The 26,226-nt window shown below is 34.9% G+C and overlaps 3 protein-coding genes across 6 annotated transcripts; 1 reads left to right on the plus strand and 2 right to left on the minus strand.

Annotated features, from left to right (window-relative positions):
• Positions 1–232: 232 nt before the first annotated feature.
• On the plus strand, positions 233–8,335 carry LOC108224111 (LEC14B protein). 4 transcript variants are annotated; one of them, XM_017398665.2, is made up of 10 exons: positions 233–370; positions 1,083–1,593; positions 1,822–1,941; positions 2,365–2,442; positions 3,019–3,195; positions 3,929–4,006; positions 4,220–4,395; positions 5,606–5,764; positions 7,419–7,479; positions 7,851–8,335. In XM_017398665.2, the coding sequence occupies exons 2-10, from the start codon at positions 1,201–1,203 to the stop codon at positions 8,031–8,033; spliced, it is 1,425 nt and encodes a 474-aa protein (XP_017254154.1). In that variant the 5' UTR covers positions 233–370; positions 1,083–1,200; the 3' UTR covers positions 8,034–8,335. The 4 variants fall into 4 exon arrangements, with proteins under 4 accessions (XP_017254154.1, XP_017254157.1, XP_063949264.1 ...); XM_064093194.1 differs by lacking the exon at positions 233–370 and adding an exon at positions 410–440; XM_064093193.1 differs by lacking the exon at positions 233–370 and adding an exon at positions 488–961.
• A 760-nt stretch (positions 8,336–9,095) lies between these two features.
• LOC108222309 (LRR receptor-like serine/threonine-protein kinase ERL1) lies at positions 9,096–10,825 on the minus strand. The gene has a single exon (XM_017396228.2). It carries the CDS (start codon positions 10,425–10,427, stop codon positions 9,231–9,233), a length of 1,197 nt encoding a protein of 398 aa, XP_017251717.1. The 5' UTR covers positions 10,428–10,825; the 3' UTR covers positions 9,096–9,230.
• A 913-nt stretch (positions 10,826–11,738) lies between these two features.
• LOC108219962 (probable RNA-dependent RNA polymerase 5) lies at positions 11,739–25,870 on the minus strand. Its single transcript, XM_017393569.2, has 19 exons — positions 25,221–25,870; positions 24,560–24,881; positions 24,332–24,476; positions 24,047–24,121; positions 22,738–22,921; positions 20,243–20,441; positions 20,087–20,174; positions 19,847–19,978; positions 19,593–19,643; positions 19,398–19,469; positions 18,434–18,540; positions 16,212–16,360; positions 15,640–15,865; positions 15,245–15,470; positions 13,914–14,071; positions 13,650–13,806; positions 13,366–13,504; positions 12,758–12,924; positions 11,739–12,663 (listed from the first exon to the last, which is right to left on the minus strand). Exons 1-19 carry the CDS (start codon positions 25,474–25,476, stop codon positions 12,418–12,420), a joined length of 3,099 nt encoding a protein of 1,032 aa, XP_017249058.1. The 5' UTR covers positions 25,477–25,870; the 3' UTR covers positions 11,739–12,417.
• Between the last annotated feature and the right edge of the window lie 356 nt (positions 25,871–26,226).

Genomic DNA, 26,226 nt, shown 5'->3' on the forward strand with positions numbered 1-26,226 from the left:
AAATTAAGAAAATTTACTTTTTATTAATAAAAATACCGAAATACATACATATAATAGCATTATTAGGAAGATATTGTCAGAACACTTGTGCCTTCAAATATTTCAAATTTTGATATAAAATATCATTTTAAGATATTGTTGATTTTAAGATATTATTATGGTGACATTACATTATCCGAAAACAATAAAAATCAATATACTAATATAGTTATCAAGTAAAAGCAAAACAAGTACAATAAAAAGGAAAGTCTACTGTGCGTATCTACTACTATCTAGTCTTCCCCGATATTCTCATTCTGCATATAATTTTTGTCTTAATCAATATATATACATAATAACAAATTCACAAATCCGTATCTCAACAACCCAGGTAACAAATTCTTGAAAATGCTATAAAATTTTTCACAGTTCTTGCATTTAAATTAATTCATTTCACTTGGGTCTGTCTTTTCTTTTCTTGTGTTATTATTATTGTTGTTGTTGTTGTTTCTTGATTTGTGCTGCATCTGTTTATACATATCTTTGGCTATTTGCTCTGTAGTGATTCATTTATTAGTTCATCCAACCTATGTGCTTGTTCTTATGTTGATGAGATGGAGTTGCAAGAAATTCTAGATGGTTTTTGCTTGGATGAGGAAATAGGAAATTGTAGTGCAACTAAGTTGACTATTTTTATCTGCTAACTGGGAGAGAAGAAGAGACCTTCTAGATGGTTTGAGTGTGAAAATGAATTTGTTTGGCTAAATTTGAGATGTAAAGTGAGACTTTTGTTTATTGACCACTTAGTTATTGTAATGCAGAAATTAGATTCAAAGTATTAGTGCTCGGAGTAAGTTAACAATGTTTGTCTTTTGTAAGGAAATAATTTTATTTGATGTTATAATGTGTTGAGTATACTAGGTGTAGGGAGGTTTGAACTTGAGAACCCTCTGAGCTGTTGTGCAAACTCTTAAATATCGAGGTTTGTTAGTAGAGGGTTTATTGGATCAAATCACTGTTACTTGCCTGAGAGATACTTATGTTTGATTCTGAAGATATACGGATGAATTGAGTAACAGTTTATTAATTTCATTTGCTTGCAGGGTTTATGATACTTGAAACTATGTATGAATGAGATGAAGGCAGGACACTGTCTAATACTTGTGTGTTAATTCAAGTATTTTTTAGAGTCTGAAGAAGGGTAGAAGTGCAACTGACAATATGGGGTACGCTTTGAGTAGAATGGAGATTGATTCAGAATATTACAATAGTGACACATCCGATTCGAGTGTAGATGAAAATTCTTCTCCGAACAAACCTGCTCATAATTTGGACCATGAAGTTGCACAGCTCACAAAGCTTGGATCAGCACCTCATGAAAAGTTGAGCCACATTTTTCCAGGAAAGCGGGAAGTTTCAGTTAATACTGTGAAGATGCTAGCTGGCCGAGAATGTAACTTTTCAGGAAGAGGAAGGTTTTCAGCAGCCGATCGTCGTCATGTTCTTACTAAATATTTACCAGCAAACAGTCCATCTGTGATAGATGAAATGACCACCCGCGCATATGTCTCACAATTTTCTGCTGATGGTTCCCTTTGCGTGGTTGCATTTCAGGTATTAATAGCATTTTATATAGAGATGCTGAGTTCTTATAGTGTTATATGAAAATATGACAGCTTTCACCCTTGATGATTTAAATTCTTGGGCTAATTCTGTTTCATGGAGTTAATAATTATATGCTTCAGATTAAATCAAGTCTAATTTTGATAACCAATATTGCCAACCTAAGTGATCCTATTTTGTAAATTTTATCCATTATGGTTCTTTTTCTTAAATTAACAGGGAAGCCACATCAGAATTTACGATGTGGACAAAAAGTGGAAAGTTCACAAGAACATTATAGCCCAAAGCTTGAGATGGACAGTTACTGATACATCTTTTTCACCAGATCAACAACACCTTGTAAGCTATAATTGTCTTTCTGATTTATATTTGTATTGGATTGATGCTAAGCGCTTAGTTAAATATATATATATTTAATCTTGTGCACAAATTTTAACCCACAATCACAAGTACGTTTTCCAAGATAGTTGTTACATAAAACAATGTCCACAAGATTCTGAAAATTTAATATCCGGAATGCTTCTTGATCTCTGCTAACTTTGTAATATCCTCTCCTAGGCCAACCTTTGAGTACTTTACATATTTTGTGAAATTGTGATGTTGCGAAATATATTCTAACCAGCATCTTATTGAACCTGCCTCGACATATCATTTGTATATTAAAACTCTGTTGGATTGATCTCATAATTCAACAAAACATCAAATCTTAAACACAACTTCTGAGGAATCTGATTAAATTTACTGTGGAAATATATGTTACAGGTTTATGCCACGATGTCTCCAGTGGTTCATGTTGTTAATATAGCATCTGGTACAACAGATTCTCAGGCAAATATTACGGTATGGGCCACATATATGATTTTCTTATTACATAATAGTAGTTGAATAATTATGTTCTTCCAATTTATGATTTATGATAATGATCTACAAACACTACCTTCATCTTGTTCATCCAAGTGTATTAATGCCTTTTTATTAGTTAGTGAAGGTCATATACATACATATATATAGTTATATGTCAGTGTATTAATTTGTATTGTGGCTTGATGATGATTATAGAGGTGGCCTTTTGACGGGGATTTTGAGAGTGTCATATACAATTCTTTGTCCAATCTTTTCTTGTTCAGCTTTTTTTAGGAAATAAGTAATATTTGCATGTTATTATACAGGCTCCTTTTACTATACGAAGTGTTGAGATTAGATGCTCCCAACTGGATTTGCTTGCTTCCACTTTGCAAATTTTTAGTACTTCTAATACTAATCGTTTTTCTTACCAAATGAATAGGGTCATAAGTTAAAATACTGAAAACTAACCTGTGTTGTTAGGATAATTTTGTAGCAGGCTTAGCTTTGATGTAACTGGTTTCTTATGCTATCGTCTAAATGCATTCATATCTGGCCTACAAAATATTTCAGGAGATCCATGAAGGTCTTGAATTTTCTAGGGAGGATGATGGTGGATACTCTTTCGGGATATTTTCTGTTAAATTTTCAATAGATGGGCGAGAACTTGTAGCTGGAAGCAGTGATGACGCCATTTATGTATATGATCTTGTAGCAAATAAGCTTTCCCTTCGCATTGACGCACACGCAGTAAGGATACCATTTATGATTGCATATCTTAGTGCTTTACTATTATGGTACTACAGTTTAAATCATGATTATTGTATGAGAGCTATAAGTTTTGTTTTGGAAATTGTATGAGAGATATGTCACCATAAAGATATTGATCATAAGTATTTAGTTACTTCTTGCTATTGAATTATTGGGTGCAGCGTGCAGAGGCAAAACTTGGTTTTAGGGATGTACTTTAGTTGCAATTTATTATTAGATTCCTGTATAGAGGAAGAAATGACAGGTGCTCTATATACATTTTTGAAAAAGAGAAAGAATCTAGCTTATAATGATTTCATGTGTTCATCAGATGTTTGTATCTTTAAAGAACAGAAGGAAAAAGGCCGTGTTCTCAGAAAAATAGACACATAATACTAGAAACTTTCACAGTAATCATCTTTAGGACTGGGTGGGAAAGCCGTCCAACTTTTTGTTTAAAAAAAGGATTGGATCAGTCAAGAGAACCAATTTTTTGGAAAACAATAAATTGGATTTACTTGAATTTTATTCCACTGGATAAGTCGCAATCATGCATATATATGTTTTTACTGAAGTGTTGCCAATTTAGAAATTAGACTTGGCTGCTTTATTGAGGCTATACCACTATATGCATTCAAGTGCTATCAATTGTGCTTTCATAGTGTAAGATGACTGCTGATCATGTTAGAGTTCTTGCTAAAAGCTATTTAAAATATATGTTTATTTGGTGCAGTCCGATGTTAACACTGTATCTTTTGCTGATGAAAGCGGGAACCTTATATATTCGGGGAGTGACGACAATTTATGCAAGGTACAAAAATTACTTCCTACCTGATAATATGCTGTATATACCTCTGACAGTTGCGAGAAGTAGTCGTCAATTAGAAGATTAGGGTTGTATTTGAATTTGTTGAAAAAAACTTTTCCGAGGACAATTGAGCTAAGGTAAGGAGTGTTGAAATCAGTAGTCTGATCGTTTTCTTTTTTACAAATGGAAGCAAACTAACTTGTTTCCTATAAACAGGTATGGGACCGGCGCTGTCTTAAACCAAGAGGAAAGGCAGCTGGGGTCCTTATGGGACATTTAGAAGGTGTTACATATCTTGATAGTCGGGGAGATGGGCGATATTTAATTTCAAATGGAAAGGACCAGACCATTAAACTTTGGGATATACGAAAAATGTCTTCTAATAGTAACTGGTATGTCAATTTCAATCTTCCAGAAACTGATTTGATCCTTCTTTCATGATTATGCACAAGTTGCAGTATTGGCAAGTGGTATCAGTATGTTTCTTGCTGATTCTTGCTTGATATACTAAATTAAAAGAAGGCAACATTTACATGTCTTAGTGTTCCATCTACTTGTAATATTGGTACTCCCATCTCCCAGAGGATGCATGCAGGTACAACAGTTCTGTCATCAGTCATCTCAGATAGTATGTAAAGTTTAATAGTCTTCAATGTGTCATCTGTGGATGTGTTTCTTCAACAGTATTTTTTCTTGATGGAAAGATTGAATCTTGAATTCGCTTGAAGAAGCAGCCCAACACAAAGTAAAAACAAAATGGATCTTGGTACAAGATCTTCCTCTAATCAAATTAGGAAAGAGTTTTTACAGCCCTATGAACGACTAAACAGACATATCCTAAAAAACTTGCACCATGTTAAACCCACACCCCAAGGGGAATGGTAAACCATGGTCATATTAACAACAGGTGAAGTAATAATACTTGAGAAGTTAGTAACTAACAAGGCATTTTAGCAGGCAATGTTTTACAACTTTAAAAATCTTGCTTAACCCATTTGTGTTGAAGATCAAGGTTACTGGCTCTTAAATAGATGCTTTTAATAAACAAGCGCAGGCTAAACCCCATTGACTCTTTAATAAACCAAACAATACCCGGTTTAGCCGTGTAGGGGGTCGGGGAAGGAAAGGTGTATGCAGTACTAACCTCTACTCTCAAATAGTAGAGAGAAAAGAGACCCCCCTGCATGAAATTAATATTGGTTTTTTAATAGTTTCTGTTAATAAACAATCTAAACCCTCTGTAATAGTCCAAGACCAAGGTGATTGGTTCTTTAATAGATGCCTATGATATGGTATTGGTGAGGTTTGATACAAGTATAATGGAAACTTATTTGTTCCCCTCCGTAGCAAGTTCTTATTTTGTTTGTAAATTTTGTTCTGTCATTCCCTGGTGGGCTAAAGGGGCATATGTAGTATATATCTTCTCGATATTTTTTTTTTGCTGAAGAATTGAAGTTATTTGTTACTCCATTAGTTATAGATTAGGAGGAAAGTTACCGGTAGATTATGTGCAAAAGTTAATTACTTATTTTTTATGTTCCAAATCATACTCATTAGTAGCCTAATCAAGGTTGCTGACATGCTCTTTTCTGTTTGTTACAGCAGACCTATATTTAGGAAATATGAGTGGGATTACAGATGGATGGACTACCCACCTCAGGCAAGATATTTGAAACACCCAAGTGATCAGTCAGTGGCAACATACAAAGGCCATTCAGTTTTGCGTACTCTCATTCGTTGCTATTTCTCACCAGCATATAGGTACTCCTGAGTTTCACTTGAACTCTTAGTTTGTTCTTTCATATCTAAAGTAGTATATATTTATAGTTTATTAAATAATAAGTTGTCTGGGTTGCTTAAAGGAAACTATTACAAATATCTTTCCTATTGCCACCTTTTCTCTACAATAAAGGGTCAATCAAGTATATTCTATTAATGTTTTCCTTGGACAATTAAACACACTCACACACTCACCTTCTCTATCACAAGATTTAGTAAAATGAATTTCTTTTATTATGGGCGAAGCGTAGAAGGGAGCATTCTGGCTACAGTTTTGTTGGTTTTTAAAATACTAGAGGGAGATATGTATAATATATTAGGTGGAAGCCTATAGGAGAGACATGAAAGCTTATAATTTTATTAATCAAAAGGCTCTTTATATAGAGCTCATACAAATCACATAGGCACGATTAGTGTCACATAATAAGTTTATGGAGTTACAAATCTTCTCTAATTAAAGAGACATTAAAACATAATCAACTAATTAATATTTCAGTTACAATTTTGAATCATAATTCCAACACTCCCTCTTGATTCGAAATTGTAAAATTTATTCAGAATTTGAAAACGACGATGTACTTCTCATCATCACCAAGCATGGAGCACTTCTCTCCACAACCGTGAAGCACTTCTCTTCACAAACGTGGTGCACTTCTCACCACAAACGTTTATCACTAAGCATGGAGCACTTCTCTCCACAACCGTGAAGCACTTCTCTTCACAAATGTGGTGCACTTCTCACCACAAACGTGGAGCACTTCTCTCCACAAACATTTTTCTTATCATTATGACACTCATCTTGGTGCCTCTAGTTATTTGATCCTCTTGACCCCCTTCATGTTTTTTTTCAGAAGGTTTGGTTGACTCGTCTTCAAAATCCCTTATTTCATTTAGTGTTGGATTGTATCCAAGAGGTTGCATCTCCCGCTCAGATTCAATCCTCCACCAACTTGAACTTCTCATGGCGGAAGTCATGAACTCACCTTGACAGATCCCTTTAAGATCATTAAAGCTCGGATACCATTTGTTGGTTTTTTGATACAAGAGGGAGATAGATATAATATATTAGGTGGAAGCTTACAGGAGAGACATGGAAACTTATAATTTTATTAATCAAAAGGCTCTTTATATAGAGCTCATACAAATCACATAGGCACGAGTAGTGCCACATAATAAGTTTATGGAGTTACAAATCTTCTCTAATTAAAGAGACATTAATACATTATCAACTAATATTTCAGTTACAATCATAATTCCAACAAGTTTATGTCGGAATTAATGAAGTATCTGAATTTGATTCTTATTTTCTGATTCATAACAATAATATATAATTATAATTTGTTACAAAATAATAGGATTAGAAAAGATGTTTTTATTTTTGGACGCCTTTTAATTTAGCTGAAAAGTTCAATGAATAATCACCGTCAAAATTATATAGCTAGATGTGGTTCTGGGGATCGCCTAACAACCAACTCTGGGTGAACTCTATATTCAACAGGATGATACTAAGTGCTTTATTTGTGAAAATAGAATCTACGACACACAGATGACTTTATTGTTAGCATCGATTATTCTTGCAACTATTAACAGATTTGACCCCGTCACACATTAACGTTCTTTGAGTGACTCTTTGCAGTACTGGGCAGAAGTACATCTACACAGGATCACACGATTCTTGCATTTATATCTATGACGTGGTACGTATCAAGATCACCATTACTTGTTTAAGTTATCCGTGTTCAGTATCACCTATTTTACTTATTGCAATCACACAGATTGCTTTGGAGAATATAAAATGATTATTTTTCGCAGATGATATATTATCATATATGTCATGATCATGAATTATTATACAAAAAACTCTTTGCACCCGGCAAAATAAGAAGAAAAGGCCCTCTAAACACACACAGACACAATATAATATGAAAGGTCCGATTGAACGCCTCTTGAACTTGCATAGGCAGGCATCAAGTGATCAAGTCTTGTTTCTTGGTGAACGTATCGATTCTTTCCTATTGTTTTCCTTCTTGTGCTTTAATGCTTTTCCAATGGCAATATTTCTGTTCAGGCAAGTGGAAATCAAGTTTCAAAACTTAGGCACCATAAATCAACTGTGAGAGATTGTAGTTGGCACCCAGAATATCCAATGCTTGTTAGTTCCGCATGGGATGGAGATGTTGTCAAGTGGGAGTTCCCTGGGGATGAAGAAACTTCAGTCTCTCCAGACGAGCCAAGAAACCGAAGGATATGAGTATGAAAGACCTATATGATTTCTTTTAAATGTTACTAAAGATGTGATTATATTCTTCTGCTGCTGGGGGAAAGTGAACAAGTATGGTAGGAGTCCTGTGTATATTTTTACATACCAGTATACCACTAGTCACTAGAAAATTGAAATAAGATGTTCTTCATCATCTGCAATGTGCGGTATATACATAATGTCCAACTTTACACTAAATTGTATGAGTAAGTACTAACAATTATTTTCCGTTGGTTATACAAACTACAAAGAGAACTCCGAGTATAGTGCAAGAATTTCGATTTCCTTGGTCATTGTCATTGCAGATATTTGATAGATGGATGCTTTTTTGTGATGAATCTCTGTCAAACTAATCTTCACTATAAATTCAACTTGATGAACATGATGCAAAGACAAGGACAATACAAGCAGACCACTCCAAAAGGACAAAGTTATTCTCAGTTATTCATTCCACTCAGAGTAGCAGATGCTTCTCTAACTACCCTCTTCACTTCACCCACTGGCCACTGCTACAGGCAATCAGGCATACTCTGTATGGAGATGCACATGATTAAAGAAGATGCAAGGCTCGCTAATGTACATATGTATCTGTCACTTTGTAGTTTGTCCCCAGCTGAATGTCTTGTATTTACAAGGAGGCAGCTGGTCTATGCATGTTAGTACTAGCATACACATAGCGTGGAAAAAAAGTTTTGGACGTGAAAAATCCCGAAATCAGACAATATTTTGCTGAATGATACTCTAACACTCCAGCATATACATTAAAATTAGGATCAAATTGTTCGGCACTTTTTTTTCAACTGAATGTATGCCGCTAACATACATATCTCATGGATCCGGAACTTAAAAGAAATGATAGCATCATAATCATAAGTTGAATCAGGGATAGGACTTTACAAAAATTGATAGCATCATATTCATAAGTTCCGAATCCATCGCCATAAACAGTGAACGACCAATAGGATTTCGGAAACTAATGATTAAATAACCATATCCATATGTTAGTACTTAAACGGCACTTCTTGAAATTCCTAACTTTGGCCATCAAAAGAATAAATTTAACAAATCCTTATTTTCTCTATATAACACCCCCAGCAATATTTATTTCCAATTACTGAAAATGTTCACAAAATTCATCAAACTACAACTTCTCACAACAATAAATAAATAAATAAAATAATCATAATTCTAATTTACCCCTCTATTCCACACAATGCACTGCTCAGTTGGCCTAGTTTTTTGCTTCCCAGCTTTCAGAGGGCAAGGAGTCTGAACCGGAAGCACCATGCAGTTATATTGCAAACACAATGAACTTTGAACCGGAATCTCAACCGTTGGATTAATATCAATCCCGGTTAAATAATTATGTTGTAGATATACAATTTGTATACTAGAGTCGAGCACCCGGTCTACAATTGTACGTGGTATTTGACCCATGAACCGATTATTGTTGAGATAAAGAGTTTGAACCGTAGAGAATAACGGTGATATTGGACCCGATAAACGATTAAAACTAAGATCCACCGTTGAAATTCGGACTTGATCATTTGGTTGAACCGGCCCGGTAAATAAATTTCTTTGTAGAAAAAGATTTGACATAGGAAATGTGAATAGAGAACCCGGAATACTTCCCGAAAACTGATTCAAACTGAGGTCCAAAAAGTTTAACCGGGTCATGGAAGACAAAACCCGATCCACCGGACCGCTAAACCGGTTCATCGACAACGAAAGATATCGCAGCGAGGGAGGAAGATGATCCGGACCGATTGACCCGGATAATTCATTATGCTTGAGATCAAGTCGGGTAAGCATTTGTGACCCGAACCGAGGAATTGACCCGGAGAGACTATTATGACCCAGAATGACATTAGTCAGCGCCGGCAAACTCCCCACCGACCAAGGTATTATTCCGGTGAGCTGATTATAGCTCAAATCCAAAGTTCTCAACAGCCGGAGCTCCCCAAGACCCACCGGAATATCACCGGCGATAAAATTCCGACTAATACCTAAAAACCGAAGATTCTTCAACTCCGAAAAGTTCGACGGTATGGTCCCGACAATTCTCCCCGGAACGACGGTGAATTCCGCCAGAGAACTGAGTTTTCCGATGGCCGGATCAAGATGGCCGGTGAGTCCCGGCGAACCGGCACGTGGGTCACCGAGATTCAGAGAAATCACCTTGTCGCCGTCGCAATACACGCCGGCGAAGTTGCATGGGTCGCCGGTGAAGTCCCAAGAAGCGAAGTAATTAGAACCCGGCAAGTCATGCAGTGATTTTTTGATTGTTTGGAGAGCAAGAAAATCAATGGGGTCCAGCATTGGATATACAACACAAATTTGAAGAAGAAGAAAGAATAATGTATATAAATTTATGAGCTTGCTCATTGTTATTTTTCGATGATATTTACGGTGACACAAGATTTATATATACACAGAGAGAGGAGAGATGTGGATGTGTATGTATAGGTTTTCCGTGAGGAGGGAGCTGAGGTTTCTCGTGGAGTGATGAACTTGGAAAGATTTATGACGGTGAAGCACCGAATGATATTTATATGGAATTTTGTAGAATGTGATTTGTAGAGAGAACGATGAATCAAGAAACCATATACAAATATGACGAGGCGGCCAAACGGTTGTCCAAGTCTACGTGGCAGGTATGGAGTGACAAGTCAGCAGTATGGTTGATATCTTGGGACTTAGGCGGTGGTTTGGAAGAAAGTCACGTGACCCGGCCACAGAACACCGCATGATCATTGATCCATTGTTGCCTGCATAGTCTGTGTGGTGAAATCCAAGTTATCAATAATATTCGACTAACCATCGTACTAAAACAAAGAGCAGTAAAAAAGAATTACAACCACAAGGGTCCGGGTCCCTGGCATATAATTGTCGGGGACTATTTATTTATCCCACAGTTTCTGGGCCGTTAGATGCATATTCAACGGCGTTTTTTTTATCGTTGGACGGGAAAATTTCCATAGAACGCTAAAAAAGCGCCGGACGAGACCCGTCCAGCTGTAAAAAAGCGCTGGACATGTAAAATTTTTAATATAATCCTGACCGTTGGATATGCATCGAACGACCCAGAAATCATGTGTTACTTTACTCCTCCACAATTAATGGCGGTGGACTGCTACCCAAAACCACAAAAACACGTAATATTTGTTTTATCTATCTCTTTTTAATCATCACATTATTATTTTTATTAGTCAAATTAATTGATTTTTGATCAAAAATTATAAGTCCCTCTTACATTATACATATTAAAATAAATTAAAAGTTCTTCTCGGTGGCCTTTTTTTATTATTAAATTAATAAATTTCAGTTAAATTTTGATCAATTTGACTGGTCATCAAATATAACAACTAAAAAGAGGAGAATTTTACTTAAAAGAAGGTTACCGCAGAAAACTTCAGACATTGTGTTTGTTATACAGACTACAACATCGAAGGACATGAAAACAGACAATTTATTCGAATCTACAGGCACATCATATTATGCAAAGTTTAACAAGTGTGTATACTGTATAGAGATATAATATTTTCTCAAGCTGAATAACAGAGTAAAGACTACGATCAAACTCCCTGTGAGCCGAAATTCAGGATAGAAAATGTAAAAGATCTTTCAAATCAAACCTAAATTGAAAAACTACAATAAACCTAAAATTAAGAGGTACAATCAAATCAGACAGAAATCTGTAACTAAAAAACAGAAACTTTAATTTCACTAGAAATTATGAATATTCAGTCAAAAAAAAAAAAAAAAAAAAAAAAAAAAGAAATTATGAATATTGAAAAACTCGAATTCAAAGATAATGTATCAAACAATACCTGAAAATTGAAATTCATAACCATAACAACAACAAAAAACCAATTTTATAAATTCGGCAGTAGAAAATCAGGGGTACCGGTGGAGTTCTATGGATACCACTTTTTATCAGAGACTTTGGAGACTATATGTTCTGCAAGCTTTATGGGTTGAGCTGACGGTTGAAAGAGTCCTTGATAGTAAAAAGTTTGTCAAAGAGTGGCTTTTTATAGATGAGCCTGATCAGCTACTGAGGTTTGTTTGTAGGATGATTCCTAGTTTGAGCAATTTGGAAACTTAATTTACAAGGGAATATAGAGAACACATTGCAGTTCCTTTGCACGATACTTAGTGGAGAGGCTTTTGGTAATTGAAGTTAGTGGACTGGAGGGAGTGGGAGTGGGAGTGGGAGTGGAAGATGTCATCGATAATGTTCTGCTTGCAGAACATATATAGGCTCCAAAGTATCCAATAAAATGATGGTCTCCATATAATCTACAAAGACTTGCACAGATAATAGGCGCAGTACATGACATTTTACAGCAAGACGTTGAGTTAAAAGTGCCACTTAATTTAATATCTCTGCAAGAACAGAGGGCAGACCATAAAACATAGACCTTTCTGAATTTAGTGCCTTCGTTGTATAAATCTGGCAGAGAGCAGGACCTGCAACTTTCCAAACAAAATTACATTTGGCGACATCACCTTTGCTCTTAGCAAAGTCGTAGCAAACATTATAGAGTGCAAGGGCATCTTCATTAATATCGTTCATGTTCCTTGTTGTTGCTTTGAAGTCGACAGTTCCATACAAAATCTATGAGAGAGAGAAGATACAATTTCGCTGTTATCCAGAGTTGGTTTGTCACATAACATATCACGCTATATGTCTTGGTACTTAAAATTCTCACCTCCTTATATTTATTGATGACATCACCTGCTAAGTTCCTCTCTGATTGACTATTGGAAGACAATGCATCAGTCATATCTTCCCTGTAATTATCATATCTTTCCTTCCAGAGTTTTAATGAGGCAGCAGGGATCGAAACTTGCTCGAACAAAGGAAGCTTTCTGATTTCTACATCCATCAAAGTCACAAAATAATAGTAAAATGAACACTATTGCAACTCATCATGCTGTTCTACTCTACTAAATTCTCGAAGGACAATAGCTGATAGTTGATATTAACAAGGACAATGCATATACGGACTCGGACAGACTAGGTAATCAGATTATTAAAATGATTGGTGAATTGCAAACAGCTCTACAGGATCAAAATTTGTTGATCTATAAACTCATACTAACTCTGGTAACCCTAGGTTTTATATATTTACCTAATGAATGTGCACATATATACATTTGCATGCGTGCATTTCTCTTCTGCCTTTTTGCCCCCCCCCCCCCCCCCCCTCTCCTGGCTTACAAAAGTCTTTAGCCATTTTATGCATAAGTTTGACTGAAATGAAACACTGTATATGTTCACATAATAAAATACAGTTAGTTAGCAACTGAAACTCACCACATCTCGACATACTTTTACTGCGGAACTTCTCTACTGCAGCACAAATTTGTCCAAGAACAGAGCAAGAATGATACTCTTTACTTTGTTCCATATAATGGGGAAAACTGCCCGCTATTAGTTCACGTGGAATCATAACCTGTATTAACTCAGAGAGGCACAAAATAGGTCAGTTGAATATAATTCTGAAAGACTTCCATAGCTGGGCCATACAGAAATTTTGAGGGCAGTCATATTCTAAAATCCAGAACTTGTTAAAGAAGAAACATAGCAAAGATGGTAACCTCTTCCCCACTTTTTGGCGCATCTAAAGCATCATAATATAGGTCAATTAGCTTGAGCATCTTCTCCTTCAAGTACTTCTTTTCATCATCATCACTCGCTGTTAAGAATTTGTCCGTCCAGGCCTGCCAGCTATTAGCTGCTATTCCCATAGTGATACTAAAGAGTACACCACATTAGAGCATATACAAAATTAATAAAGTACCCACAGTTTATAATATAGCTGATTGTATAGGTATTCAGGTTTACTAGGTATAGTTGCCTACTTTTGATTTTTTGAATTCAAGAATAGCTCAAAAAGCTCATGCTCCAACTCATCTGAAGTAAAATCACAAGGCCGTCTTGGAGGCTCTTTGGGATTTTTAGGCAGTGACGATGGATGTTCACGTTTCCACGGTGCACTCTGTTTGTAATGTTGCAACAGCTGCAAAAGTACATCACAGGTTACATAAACTTTGAGATTGAAAACACATCCAAATGATGTTTCACGCTGTTATTGTATCCAAGTTGAGGACGAGATTTAAGTAGACATAAAATAAATGAAACTAAGAATCTAATTTAGTAACAGTTCACAGTTATGTTAAGACCCAAGGGGAAAAAGCAATCTCACTGTTATGTTCTTCCATGAATATTTATAAGTGCACAACAATGCATACTAATATAACTATCACAATAAAGTATAAAAATTTACGTTATTCATATAATTAGATGGGTAAAAGTATAAAGAAGCACATCTATATCTCGGGTTCCCTTTTCTTATTAGTTTGCAAGTGTATTTGTAATAAAATATCTTTATTACTTATTTAGGACAATTCAAAGATTTGTATCAATGGTAGTATAAAATTATTAAGTAGTCGGTTTCTATTTAGACATCTAGGTTTTAACGCATTCCCCAAGTTTTAGAGTCTGTAATTAAAAAGTGTTATTTATATCTTTAACGAAGTTGAATATTGTGAATCTTTGAGGAGAGAGTTTTAAAACTTATTTCAACTCTTTTCTCATTGTCCTCAAATTTATATCCTATACTTTGATGACTCTTGAGATGGTTCTTATTTCTGAAGGGGTGAGCCGATTGCATCATATTGCCCCCACTGCTTATAATAGAGAAAAAAAAGTTGAGAACTCATATTTCCAGAAGAACTACCTCAAGAATCTAGTTGTGGTTAGTATTTTATTCTTCCAGCTGACATTAGCAATGTTTACAAGATTCCTCGATTGTTTTTCAGTTGTTAAAGTGATGCAAGGGAACTGGAGAACATACTGTTGATTGTGTTACTTGGGGGTGCAGCTTTTACACTTGTACTTAATATGTGTAGCAGTGTTCAACATGGTTAGCAACCTAGTGAGTCCCCTCTCTCTCTCTATATATATGTATATATATAAAACACTAGAAACATTATTTCATAAGAACACTTATCTACTGGTTCAACAGGTGGAGGAAAAGCTCATATCATAGAAAATAAACACTGTAGTAACTATTAAATTTTAACAAATTATAACAAGAACTTTAGTATTCATAAAAGATGGCATAACTAGACTATAAAACAGAAATTTGTTTGTGCCATTTAGCAAAAAAAAAAAATTTGTTTGTGCCCACCTGTTTGTTTTTAGAGACCCAGTACATATCTCCATCAAAGTCACCATTAGCAATCTCGCTGGCTACTGATCTCGGACCTTTTGTAGAGAATAATATACCATACTTTGCATCACCAACGACATTTTCCATTTCCTCCAAGTAAACAGCATTCATAACATGTATATCTCCAAAATGAAGTCCTGGATGCCGATAAACCAAAACTTTTCCAGAGATTTGACCATTTTCACTGAGGATAATGGAAGGAAAAAAAAACACTCAAAATCTACCCCGAGTTTATCAAGAATGCATGGCAACTTAATATGACCACCATAGTACTTGCATCACAAACATAGACCTGGGGTAAGTTCAGACAAGTTTAATTTTTCAGAAATCAGAACCAAAATAAGAGTATATACAGGATGATGCAAACTTGGTCACTGTTTAACAGCCCAGTAGGGTCAGCTGTTCCCATCAACAAGAAGCTTTCACTGATTGGAAGCTTTCCTTTTCGAAGTCCCTTCCGTTCTTCCATTGCCAATTTGGATAAACGGCTCTGAACACACGCTTCATTCAAGGGAACTCCAGATAAGATTATTTTTGCGGTGGTAGCATCATCATCTAATGTACCAAGGTTCATTGAAGCTGCAACGGAAACAAGTCAAAGCAATTCGACTTCACATAAAGAGAACAAGGCTAATCAAACATACTAATAAAGATATTATGTTAAAAGAAAGAAAGCCAAAAAGGTGGATGGGACAAGTAAAATTAGTGGCATTTTAAATTAATTTATAACATGAGCTCATAGTGCTAAACAACATGCATAATGCAGTTTCTCATCCTCTTTTGCTAGTTTAACAAGGTTTCATTACATGGAAGTGGAGAAATGCCACACAGTAATAATGTAGCAGTAGAACTTCAATAGTTATATTAAGTGCTACTACATTAAAAAAACATCAAAGGAAAACAGAATACAGACCCCGTCAAGTACCTTTTACTGCAGAACGTTTATTGTAGAACAACCTTTGGGTGTCCTCTAGTGCAACTGCCAATGTATGTAAGAAAAACTGGTCCGGGACTCCACCAATGTTAAGTAGGGGAATTAATAGCTTTGACAATCTTGATGTCCCAGGTTTACGACTGGGAAATGAGGTGCAACAATTATAAGGTTTAATGATTTAAAATGCATTTATTTTATTTAAAGACTAACCAAAATGTTAAAATCTGAAGCTCAGAGAGATCAATTGTTCAGGTTACAGCCATCCAGTGCCAGACAAAATTTTAATGATTTAAAATGCATTTATATTTATTTAAAGACTAACCAAATGTTAAATCCGAAGCTCAGAGAGATCAATTGTTTAGGTTACAGCCATCCAGTGCCAGACAAAATAATCACTAGCTAATTTAACTCTTTCTTTTGATAATAAGGCATTCATTTTCAGATATAGAGGTCCATAAAAAATGTTCTAAACTAATTATTAACACATTGAAAAAGTAATCTATCATATTTTCTGCCATATAAAGGGTTCATCAGTTGTTCCCCTTAAGCCCCCAAAATTGGATGTGTTGTAGGTAGCATGATACGATCCGGGTGTCAAATAATTCTTTGGACCCAAAGAACAACCTAATTCAGAAGTGTCTGGGGTTAGACAGCATACAAAACATCAAGGTCTTTATCAATAGTAATGTTTAGAATTGTCCTTTGAATTTTAGTGACACTGACAAGATAATCTTGACACTATAAAGTTTCCATGCTGATATATGAATATGCTTAATCTTGACTTCAAAATGGTCAGCATATAGACCCCTAATTATCAAAATGGGATTTCAAACCTTGCACAATACCAAGTGAATTTTCTCTTTATTTACTATAATATTTACACAAAATGTGTAAGAAATCTTGGCGCCTTGAGAAATAAAATTACAAAAGTCAAGTTTATTTGGGAATCACTCTGTTCGGACAGTCCAATATAATTTTAATATTATATTTAAGAGAATAACATCCCAACTCAATCTTAAATTTCTAAAATTAAGTTTCATGCTCACAAACTATTTAAACGTTATATGTCCTGTCCTGTTATATCCTATTGTTAGAGAAAAGCAAATAGGATATCAGAGAATGGATCTGTATTGTATTGCACCAGTAGACTCGAAAGCTTATAACTTCCTCTGTTCTAAATTTTGAGTTTGTTTTCTAAAACCAATGACAAAATAATACTAAACTAAAACCAAATAAGCTTATTTTGACATGATGACATGTCATGATTTCTTTTTTAGCTGGCCTTAATATTTATGTGCTTTCAGCAAAGGCCGCCCTACTCAGGATTTTTGCTTGCAGATGGAAATAATATCGGCAGAATTACTCAAAACTGCTGTGTCTGTTCTGTTTTTGCTTTCATATGACTTGTTTCCAAAATATTCACAGACAAGAATTTTGAAAGCAACAACATTTTCTTAAAAAAGATTGAAGAATTATAGCAGTATCAGAAGTTTACCAAAAGGAGATAGAAGAGAGGAACCTTACTGATTCAATTATGAATCAACTCAAAGGAAAAGATTACACATAAAAAATCATTACCACATTCTAAGACTCTTTACTAATTAAATAAACCAACTAGATAGGTATCTCTAACCTCAAAAAAGGACGGTGGCAGGTTGTTTACCGATTTCTTAAAAAATTCTCCTCCTACTTTTCCCTATCCATGATATAACTAATGTATGAGAGAAAACTTCACTCATCTGGCTACACAAGAAGGCTTAGCATAAAACTGTTGATCTGCAAACTATAGTATAAGTGCCAAACAGTAATGAAGGAAAGTCAATTTTTACAAGGTATCCGCACTTCTAGAGACTTGTCAGAAGTATGAATACAACATCTACTTCGATATATTGAATAAATTTTATTTATCTTCAGAGGACGGGTGTTACTTCTTAGTGCCTACTTAAAAGCCGAAATACAATATCATTTACCATTCCAATTAACCGCTCTTGCTATTTTATACAACTCGTAGCCGAGAAATATTTATCTGTAGGATTTTTAAATGTTCCAACTACTTGCAAGTTAAAGATACTTTCAATAAGGTGTAGATGCAGAAGTTCAAGTTGACTCGGTATAAATGTAATAACAACGAGTTCAAAGGAATACAATACTGATGTTGTGAATAACATTAATTTAAAAGTGAATATATAGAGATAGAGTCATTTGATGAACACCTTATGTTAACCACCTCCAAAGAGTTCACTGATGGTACACCTTTCCAAGTCGGATCAACCTCAACTTTTATCATAGAAGGCCTGATCTGAATTGTTTGAGGCGGAAGCTAAATAAATGTAATAACAACCTCGTCAATAAACACAATAACAAAAATTACAAAAAAGTAGAAGAGTCTGGAAGACTATCATCAACTTGAACTTATATTAACAAGACATAAGATGCCAATATAATTATCAATTTCTTACCAAGGGAATAAAAATAAGATTAGACTTTTGCATACGTGGCAAATCAGTAAAATCATATACAAAGATTACATCTGATATACATGGACATAGTAAATATTTAAATTTTTTTTTTTTTTAGTAAATTTTAAAATACAAAGGGAAACTCAATAAGCTTACTTGTGAAACAACAAAACGTCAAATAATCTCAATTGCATGAAACAAAGCATATAATCTAGGGCTAACTTCCATTCATGCCATTAATGTTTGCCTCTATGCTATGTACAGTACTTTATACTTTAGTTATTCCTTAATACAAAATTTCAATTACTTTTCAGTTTACTTATGCGTAGTAATTACAAATCCCAAGGAATAGAGCAGTATTAGTCTCTTAAGAATGAACTAGAAAGAGGTCAAATTTGTCTATGAAAATATTTTGAAAAATTCTGTACAATAAAATCAGTGCAAATGGTAAGCAGTCCAGGACTATAGTCAATGTAAGCAAACATAACCTTAGAGAACAAATTATTGAATTTAAATTTAGAAAAAAAATACTATGAAAGCTTGGATAAATTACATAACAATTTATTAATATACCAAAATCCAACAAAACTGAATAATTTATTAATGTACCAAAATCCAACAAAACTGATGTCGAACAACTACGATAAGACATACAACATTTCTTTATAAGCTAAAGTGACAAACTACACATATCTACCAATTGACTGAGGTACTGTACCTTTTTATTCAGAAGAAGGGTTCCCTTGACTGCACGACCTTTGTGGAACAAACGACATTGTATCAGCAAAGGCTAGTGAAAAATTAAAATAATAGATGAAACTGTATCAGCAAGCAATATGCTACAAAACATATATCATAGACTCGTTAAAAGTAAAAATATTTACCAGACAAAAAAAGAAGTGAAAATATTTACCGGTTCATTAACATAGGCATCTATCAGCCCTTCAAATGTCCCATCTTCCATCTTGACATACGCCAAAAAAAACTCTCAGAAGCCAAGAAGCCAAAAAAAAAAACAACACACACGAGAAACATGAGAATAAAAAATTCAAACAAACACACGGAACCTACTTCACGCAAAAAAAAACTTCACGCAAAAAAATATTGGGTATGAGATTGTGATGCCTAAAAGCTACAAACATAAGATACTCACTGAAAATATCTGACCTTTGACTTCTTTTTGCTTATATAGTTCGCATTGGGACACAACATTGCCAAGTCTTCTGATATAAAACCCGTGCCGTCGGTATGAATCAGAAGGTCTCCATCTTCATTGCAAACACTAAAGCCATTTTCATTCTGCAAATAATAAAAAGGAAAGACAAGGGGATTTGTGGAAATTCATTTTTTAAAAAAAGCATTAGAAAAATAATTAGAAGTGAAAGAAAATAAAAGAACGAAATGTACACGACATGGTATGTCCTCAATTTCTTCAATATGCACTGAATCAAGATCGACATCAAGCCTTGTAGTCTGCGACAAAACCAGGGAACACCTACACAACCAGCAACTTTACAAACTCCACTGTAAAAGGTTTAAACAACATGTAATAGCAGCACTAACCTAGAAGCATATTTGGCTAGGTTGGGTGTTGTATGAAGATGCATGAAAAGACACCTAGCTTGATGCATTGTTTTGTTTAATAGAATATATGGTTTCTTTTCACCACATGGAGCAATAAGTTCCATTCGGACAAAGTAGCAGTTCACATCTGATGTAATGGGATAACTTTTCTTGCCCTTCCTCTCTCCAACTTTAAAAACTATTAACAACCATAGGTCCATAGTCAGATGAGAAGACCATCAATATGCAATATTAAATATTAGTTCAAATTATATATGATTGACCATGTAGCTTAAACAATACTAATTCAAAATAAGATTGTAGATGATGTCACAGAAGAAACATGCGACAGATATATGGAGGCACATGTTATGAAGTTACATTAGGTTGAAACTTGTCCCAAAAGAACATTTAATGGATAAATTTGGAGGCACGTGTTGTGAAGCATTTTGTGTCACCACACATCATATGCAGGGGTCACAAGTCCAAACAAAAATTGAGCAATGAATACATTAACCTGAAAATCATCTACAAAAGAAAGATATGACGATACATCATGATAATGCAATTGCAGGTAACTGATCACCTTAAGAAGGAAAGATCACCCCGGACAGGCAACAATTATGAAACCATGCAAGCAGGACACTGATCAAATTCATGCAAGGGAAAAAAACAAGAGGAAGATTAAGAAAGAAAGTCATGGATACAGAAGGAAAAGGCCACCCCAGAAGCAACAACCACATCAATATCAAAAACCATGGAAGAGCGATATAAATAAAGCACGACATGATCAGAAAGGTAATGATATCGCCGAAAATAATGCAAGCAGGAGGGGGGCTTAATGAAGGCACCAATGAAATTTATGGAAAGAGAAGAACAAACTCTAGATAATTAAATTAAATTATGCAACAAGTTTGAAGATACTGGAACCATTCTTAAGTAAAAGTACATCTGTTAAGAAAACTAGTAGGTATCATCAATGGCAGAAGACAAAGGTTCTCATCAGGGAATGCTGCCCTGGACTTGAAGCAAGACAACAGAGAAGGATTCCAAACAATTTTCATGAGGGCTGGAAAAGATCTATGAAGTATGTAGAAAGATGGGAATGCGGCCCTGGACTTGAAGCAGGACAACGGAGAAGGATTCCAAACAATTTTCGTGAGCGCTGGGAAAAAAAAAAGAAGTATGTGGAAAGATTAACGTGACGAGAAGTTCTTAATTAAGATCTTAGATGGCCCAAAACAATAGGGATCAAGAGCTGCTACAACTGCATCAGCAGCAGCCGCTGTAGGTATTAGACACAACCTTAGTTCCTCAATCCACTTAGTGATGCAATCTTAATGGGCTAAACAATTTGCTCAATTCTCAGGCTCAAGCCATTGCATTGTGCCCAGATTATGGCATTCTGACCTCATTTGCATGCCAGTTGGAAACTGAATTAAGGAAATTCCTAAAGACTCCAATTTATTTCTTTTTCAATCGAAATTGGCCGGCGATATCCGGCCAGTCATTTGTGCGTTCTTAAAGCAAGAAGTGGAACTTCTGGAAATAGTGAACCCACATCTGCTCATACAAGCAAATACATACTTCTCCATGCACCCAAAAGAAGATAGAGACATTGGCAAATGCATGTACAAAGGTATTAACTCCGTGCGTCTCTAAAATGAAAAATCCATCATCCACTCAATAACAAAATTTTAGGTTTTAAAACACTTGAAGATATTAATAGATATCGGTAGTCGTTGGGTCTAGCTAACTTGCACGCGCGGAACTTGTGTTGTTACAGAAGGCCTCCCACATCAAACATATTTTGCATAAATTACATCAAACTGTTCATCATCAAAAGAAAAAGTACGTGGTTTCTGAACTTTCAGATAAACAATAATTAAGTTTCTATTTAAAAAAGATCTAACAGCAGTGAAGTGAGGGAAAATATTATAATACAAATTAATTAGGCGGAAAAACATTAATTTCAGAGTTTACCATTTTTTCTAAAAAGATTGTATTGACAAATGGGGGAAGTGGATCTGATTATCTTAACAAATTTTTACAATGTGTTTCCGTTTGTAGCAAAGACACTTACATTTCCTTCTCTTGTCATTAAAGAATATAATACGACTAGATGAATTTCCATTTATCAGTTATGCTCTAGTTACTTAATTAGCACATCACCATTAACTGAAGACACGATTACACTTTTAATAAGAAAGAAAATTCAGATGATCATAGATAGTTGACTTGAATACAAAATGTTTGTCTACTACAACAAAAGTATAAGTATAACATCCCAAGCCCATAACTTGATGCATACCGGACCCAACAACCTGTGGTATAAAAGCTACTACGTATATATAAACGCATATTTCTGATACATAGATACAAACCTAAATTTCACAAAACTTTGTAACAGAGTTATAAATGCATATAGTAAGAATTTTAAATGAATGTCAAAGCAATTTCAGAAAATCAAGATTAAGATAGAGATGGAGAATTACCAAAAAAACGGTAGCGCCTCTGACCAATAAGTATGCCCTTTCTTGCAATCTTGTGGTATAAAGCTTTATGGTTACCAGGAGAATAGGTGGAAACCCCTCTCTGCTCTTCAAATCTCACAATTAATACATTTTCATCACCTAATGTCCTATGCAGAAGAGTCTCTGTTGTATTCAGGTATGGGCCCTGCAAAAAGAAAGACGTCAGTGAGCAATCATGCACTATGTCACATTGTTGATTTCCAAAGAGACATACCTACTGCCAAATTAAAACAGAGGACCATGCACTTATAAATTTTACAATCACATACATTCAATAGCATGCCGATCTTTGGTTCACTAATCAGTATTCAATAAAAAAATAGTGTATATCTGTTAAAAAAAATATGCTTGGATGAGAACATTTTCTATTGGTATGAAGTATACGCCTGATATAATAATCCATTGTCTACTATAATACCTATAAATTACTGTTTGTCTAAATACGGGATACCTTTTACGAAAGATACGAAATACTTCTGGAAACATGTTAATGACAGCTTCTGGATACAGTATGAGTTAAGATGTTAGCGCTTTAGCTTGGAACTTCGATATTATGTAATATACAAAATCGATGTGTCAAGCTAGATTATAACTAGATATTGTTGGTGTTTGGTTTTCATCAGTTTCCTTTTACAAGAGGGAAACAATGAAAACCGAACAACCTCAGTACCTCACTGATGTTCGAGATTAATGAAAAAAATCATTCAATTTCAAATATAATTTGGTAGTTACTACTAATCAATATCCTGTTTCAAAAGGGCAACTTATGAGTCCACGAGGGTCTTGGTCCATAAGCTTCATAAATCGCTACTTCATATTTTGCTTAAAAAACATTAATTAGATAATCACTAGATAAAAATTCCTGCATAAATTATATATTAAAAAAATCAGTAAATTCCAGATCTAAAATTGGTAGTCATTATTCAGTCACTGCCTTATTTCGAGGCCACACAACTTTGACTTGTTGATTAGTGAGTGATACTTCACCTGTTTTAAACAATCTAATTTGACTAGATACTTGCTAGAAACTTGTTGAGTTTGCTAACCATAGTACACATACTTAATAATGATAAATTTTATAGTCAAAAGGGCGTTGGTGACTGTGCATGAGCAACTCACTTCAATTATGTGAGATCCTTGACCTAATCCCCGCAATTTTAGAAATTGATAAACCTCGCTAGTAAATATTCTGTGACCAAGTACAACTTAAAAGACAAAGCAAGAAAGAAAAAGAATAAAAAATGCACAAAAACTAAAAGGGGTTACGAACCTGAAAACTTAAACTCCCGTCTTGAAAAACATGACAATAGTAGTGATGTGTTTTACCGGACTCCCAATTAGTATGCTGGAAGACAAAAGGTAATCATAATTAACAAATAAACACCGTAATATATTTGAATTTAATATACCAGTTGTGCAGTTCAGAAATTAGACAAAGTGATGTAAATATATCGGTCATATACTAACATTAAAAACAAGATTTTCATTAGTGACAAATTGAACCACACTTCATTGATTTATGACACTAAAACAATCATCGGGATTCAGAGGTTACCCTCCTCCTGTCCGGTAACTCATTTCCAACAAGTAAACAGCCATACTTATTCCAAACATACGACTCAAATTTTTCCATGGGCTCATCTTTCATTTCTAGAATCTGATAAGCATCTTCAACAGAAACCAGATCTTCTAGCTTCTTCCTGAACAATCTTATAAGTCTGTTACAACACGAATGTAGATCATACGAACGACAATAAAGAATCTTGTTGAGGATCGAACAAACCTTCCAATGTAATTTAAAAGAAGAAAAATCCTTCTAAATTCCAGTTGAAACAAGAGCCGCCATTGTTTACTAATTGTGGAAGTGCTTCCTTGGTTTGTATCGATTGGAGATGAGAATTCTAATTTCTTCCTTGGAGGGGTATATGAATTCCCAGAGCTCGAACAAGGGGAGGTTAACAAATGCTCTGCTCCAGGAGTACATGTCCTTTGCACATTGGAAGAAGATGAAGAACCACTCATTGCTAAGGGTGTACGCGCCTCTGAATCGGAAGAGGGTGAGCGCAGAAGATGCTCCGGGAATGGAGAGCGAACGACAAAATCATCTGTGCCAACAAGAAACGGACAACACTAAACAACACTTTAAACTTTTGTTCACGTAAATGTACCCACATCAATCAAGTATAACATGAAGCGATATTACATCATGTGTCGGTTCTCCTAAAACCTCGAGGCATTACATAAAGTCCTTTGCATGATCTCATCGTATATTATATTCTAACATTACCTCTAAAATAATATCCACAACTTGAACCACAATTTTGCACAAAATCATCCTTCAAATTTCGCTAAATTATTAAATCTTAATAACAATTAAGACATAGAAAACTTAAATAATAAAATAAATGTGTATCTTACAAAAAAAATAGAAAAGAGATAAGTACCAGTAGCAGCGGGTGAATTGATGGATTGAGAGAGAGATTGAGGCTTGTAATTCTGAGCCAAGTGGTTGATAAAGCCACTGAAAGTTTTGATCCTCGCTTGGGATATGATTTTCAGCATATGCATGGAGTTGTCTTCACCGATACAAGCCAAGATTTTACGAGATTCCGTGTCGAGCGGTGGCAGACACTGATGAAAACATATCTTTTGGACCATCCTATCAACCCTCATAGGCAGTTCCACTTCTGATTCCTCCATTTCTCTCAGCTGTGCGATCGAGAGAGAGAGGCAGAGTAAGAGGCCAGAAGCTTTGAGAGAGAGACAGAGAGAGAGGGGCGAGGAGCTTAGAGAGAGAGAGAGAATTCAAGAATTGAAGCTAAAGAGAAGCCGGTGAAACGGTTTCAAGAATTGAAGCTAGGAGTTTTAGGTCCTGCTCCTGCCAGTGTGAAGCATGAAAGAAGATCTTGGGCTCTCTCGGAATGTCTTGAAAAAGGAATCGAAGATAGAGATAGAGTTGCACACACTAGTTCACTTCCCGCAATAATTCACTGCTTACTGTATACAATAGCTTACAAGGGACGGTTCTTTCAAATTTCAAATTGTGTTTTTCTTTTCCGGCAAAAGTCCCGTTAGTATTCCTAAAATCTACTCACCACTCCCAGTTCAATTGACTAAATTTAATAATTAGCTTACCGAGTCTTTGTGATCTTCAGCTTCATTCCTTTTATTACTCCGTTCTCAGTCAATTTTTTTTATTTTCTTTCAGATTTTTGACACATATTTTTAGTGTTATATAAGTTACAATACAATTTTATCATTTATTTATAATTATTTTTTAAACATTAAATTTTAATTCAAATAATTTCAAATTATAAATTATAGAGTTATTAAAATACATGTCGAACCCTTATCTTAAATATAAACAATCACGCGCGACTCTCTCTTTTGTGATACTTAAAAAAATCATGACAAATAGCATTTGAAATAAAAAAGAAAAATTAGTATAGT

The sequence above is a fragment of the Daucus carota genome, chromosome 5, assembly GCF_001625215.2.
Source record: "Daucus carota subsp. sativus chromosome 5, DH1 v3.0, whole genome shotgun sequence".
Taxonomy (NCBI): domain Eukaryota; kingdom Viridiplantae; phylum Streptophyta; class Magnoliopsida; order Apiales; family Apiaceae; genus Daucus; species Daucus carota.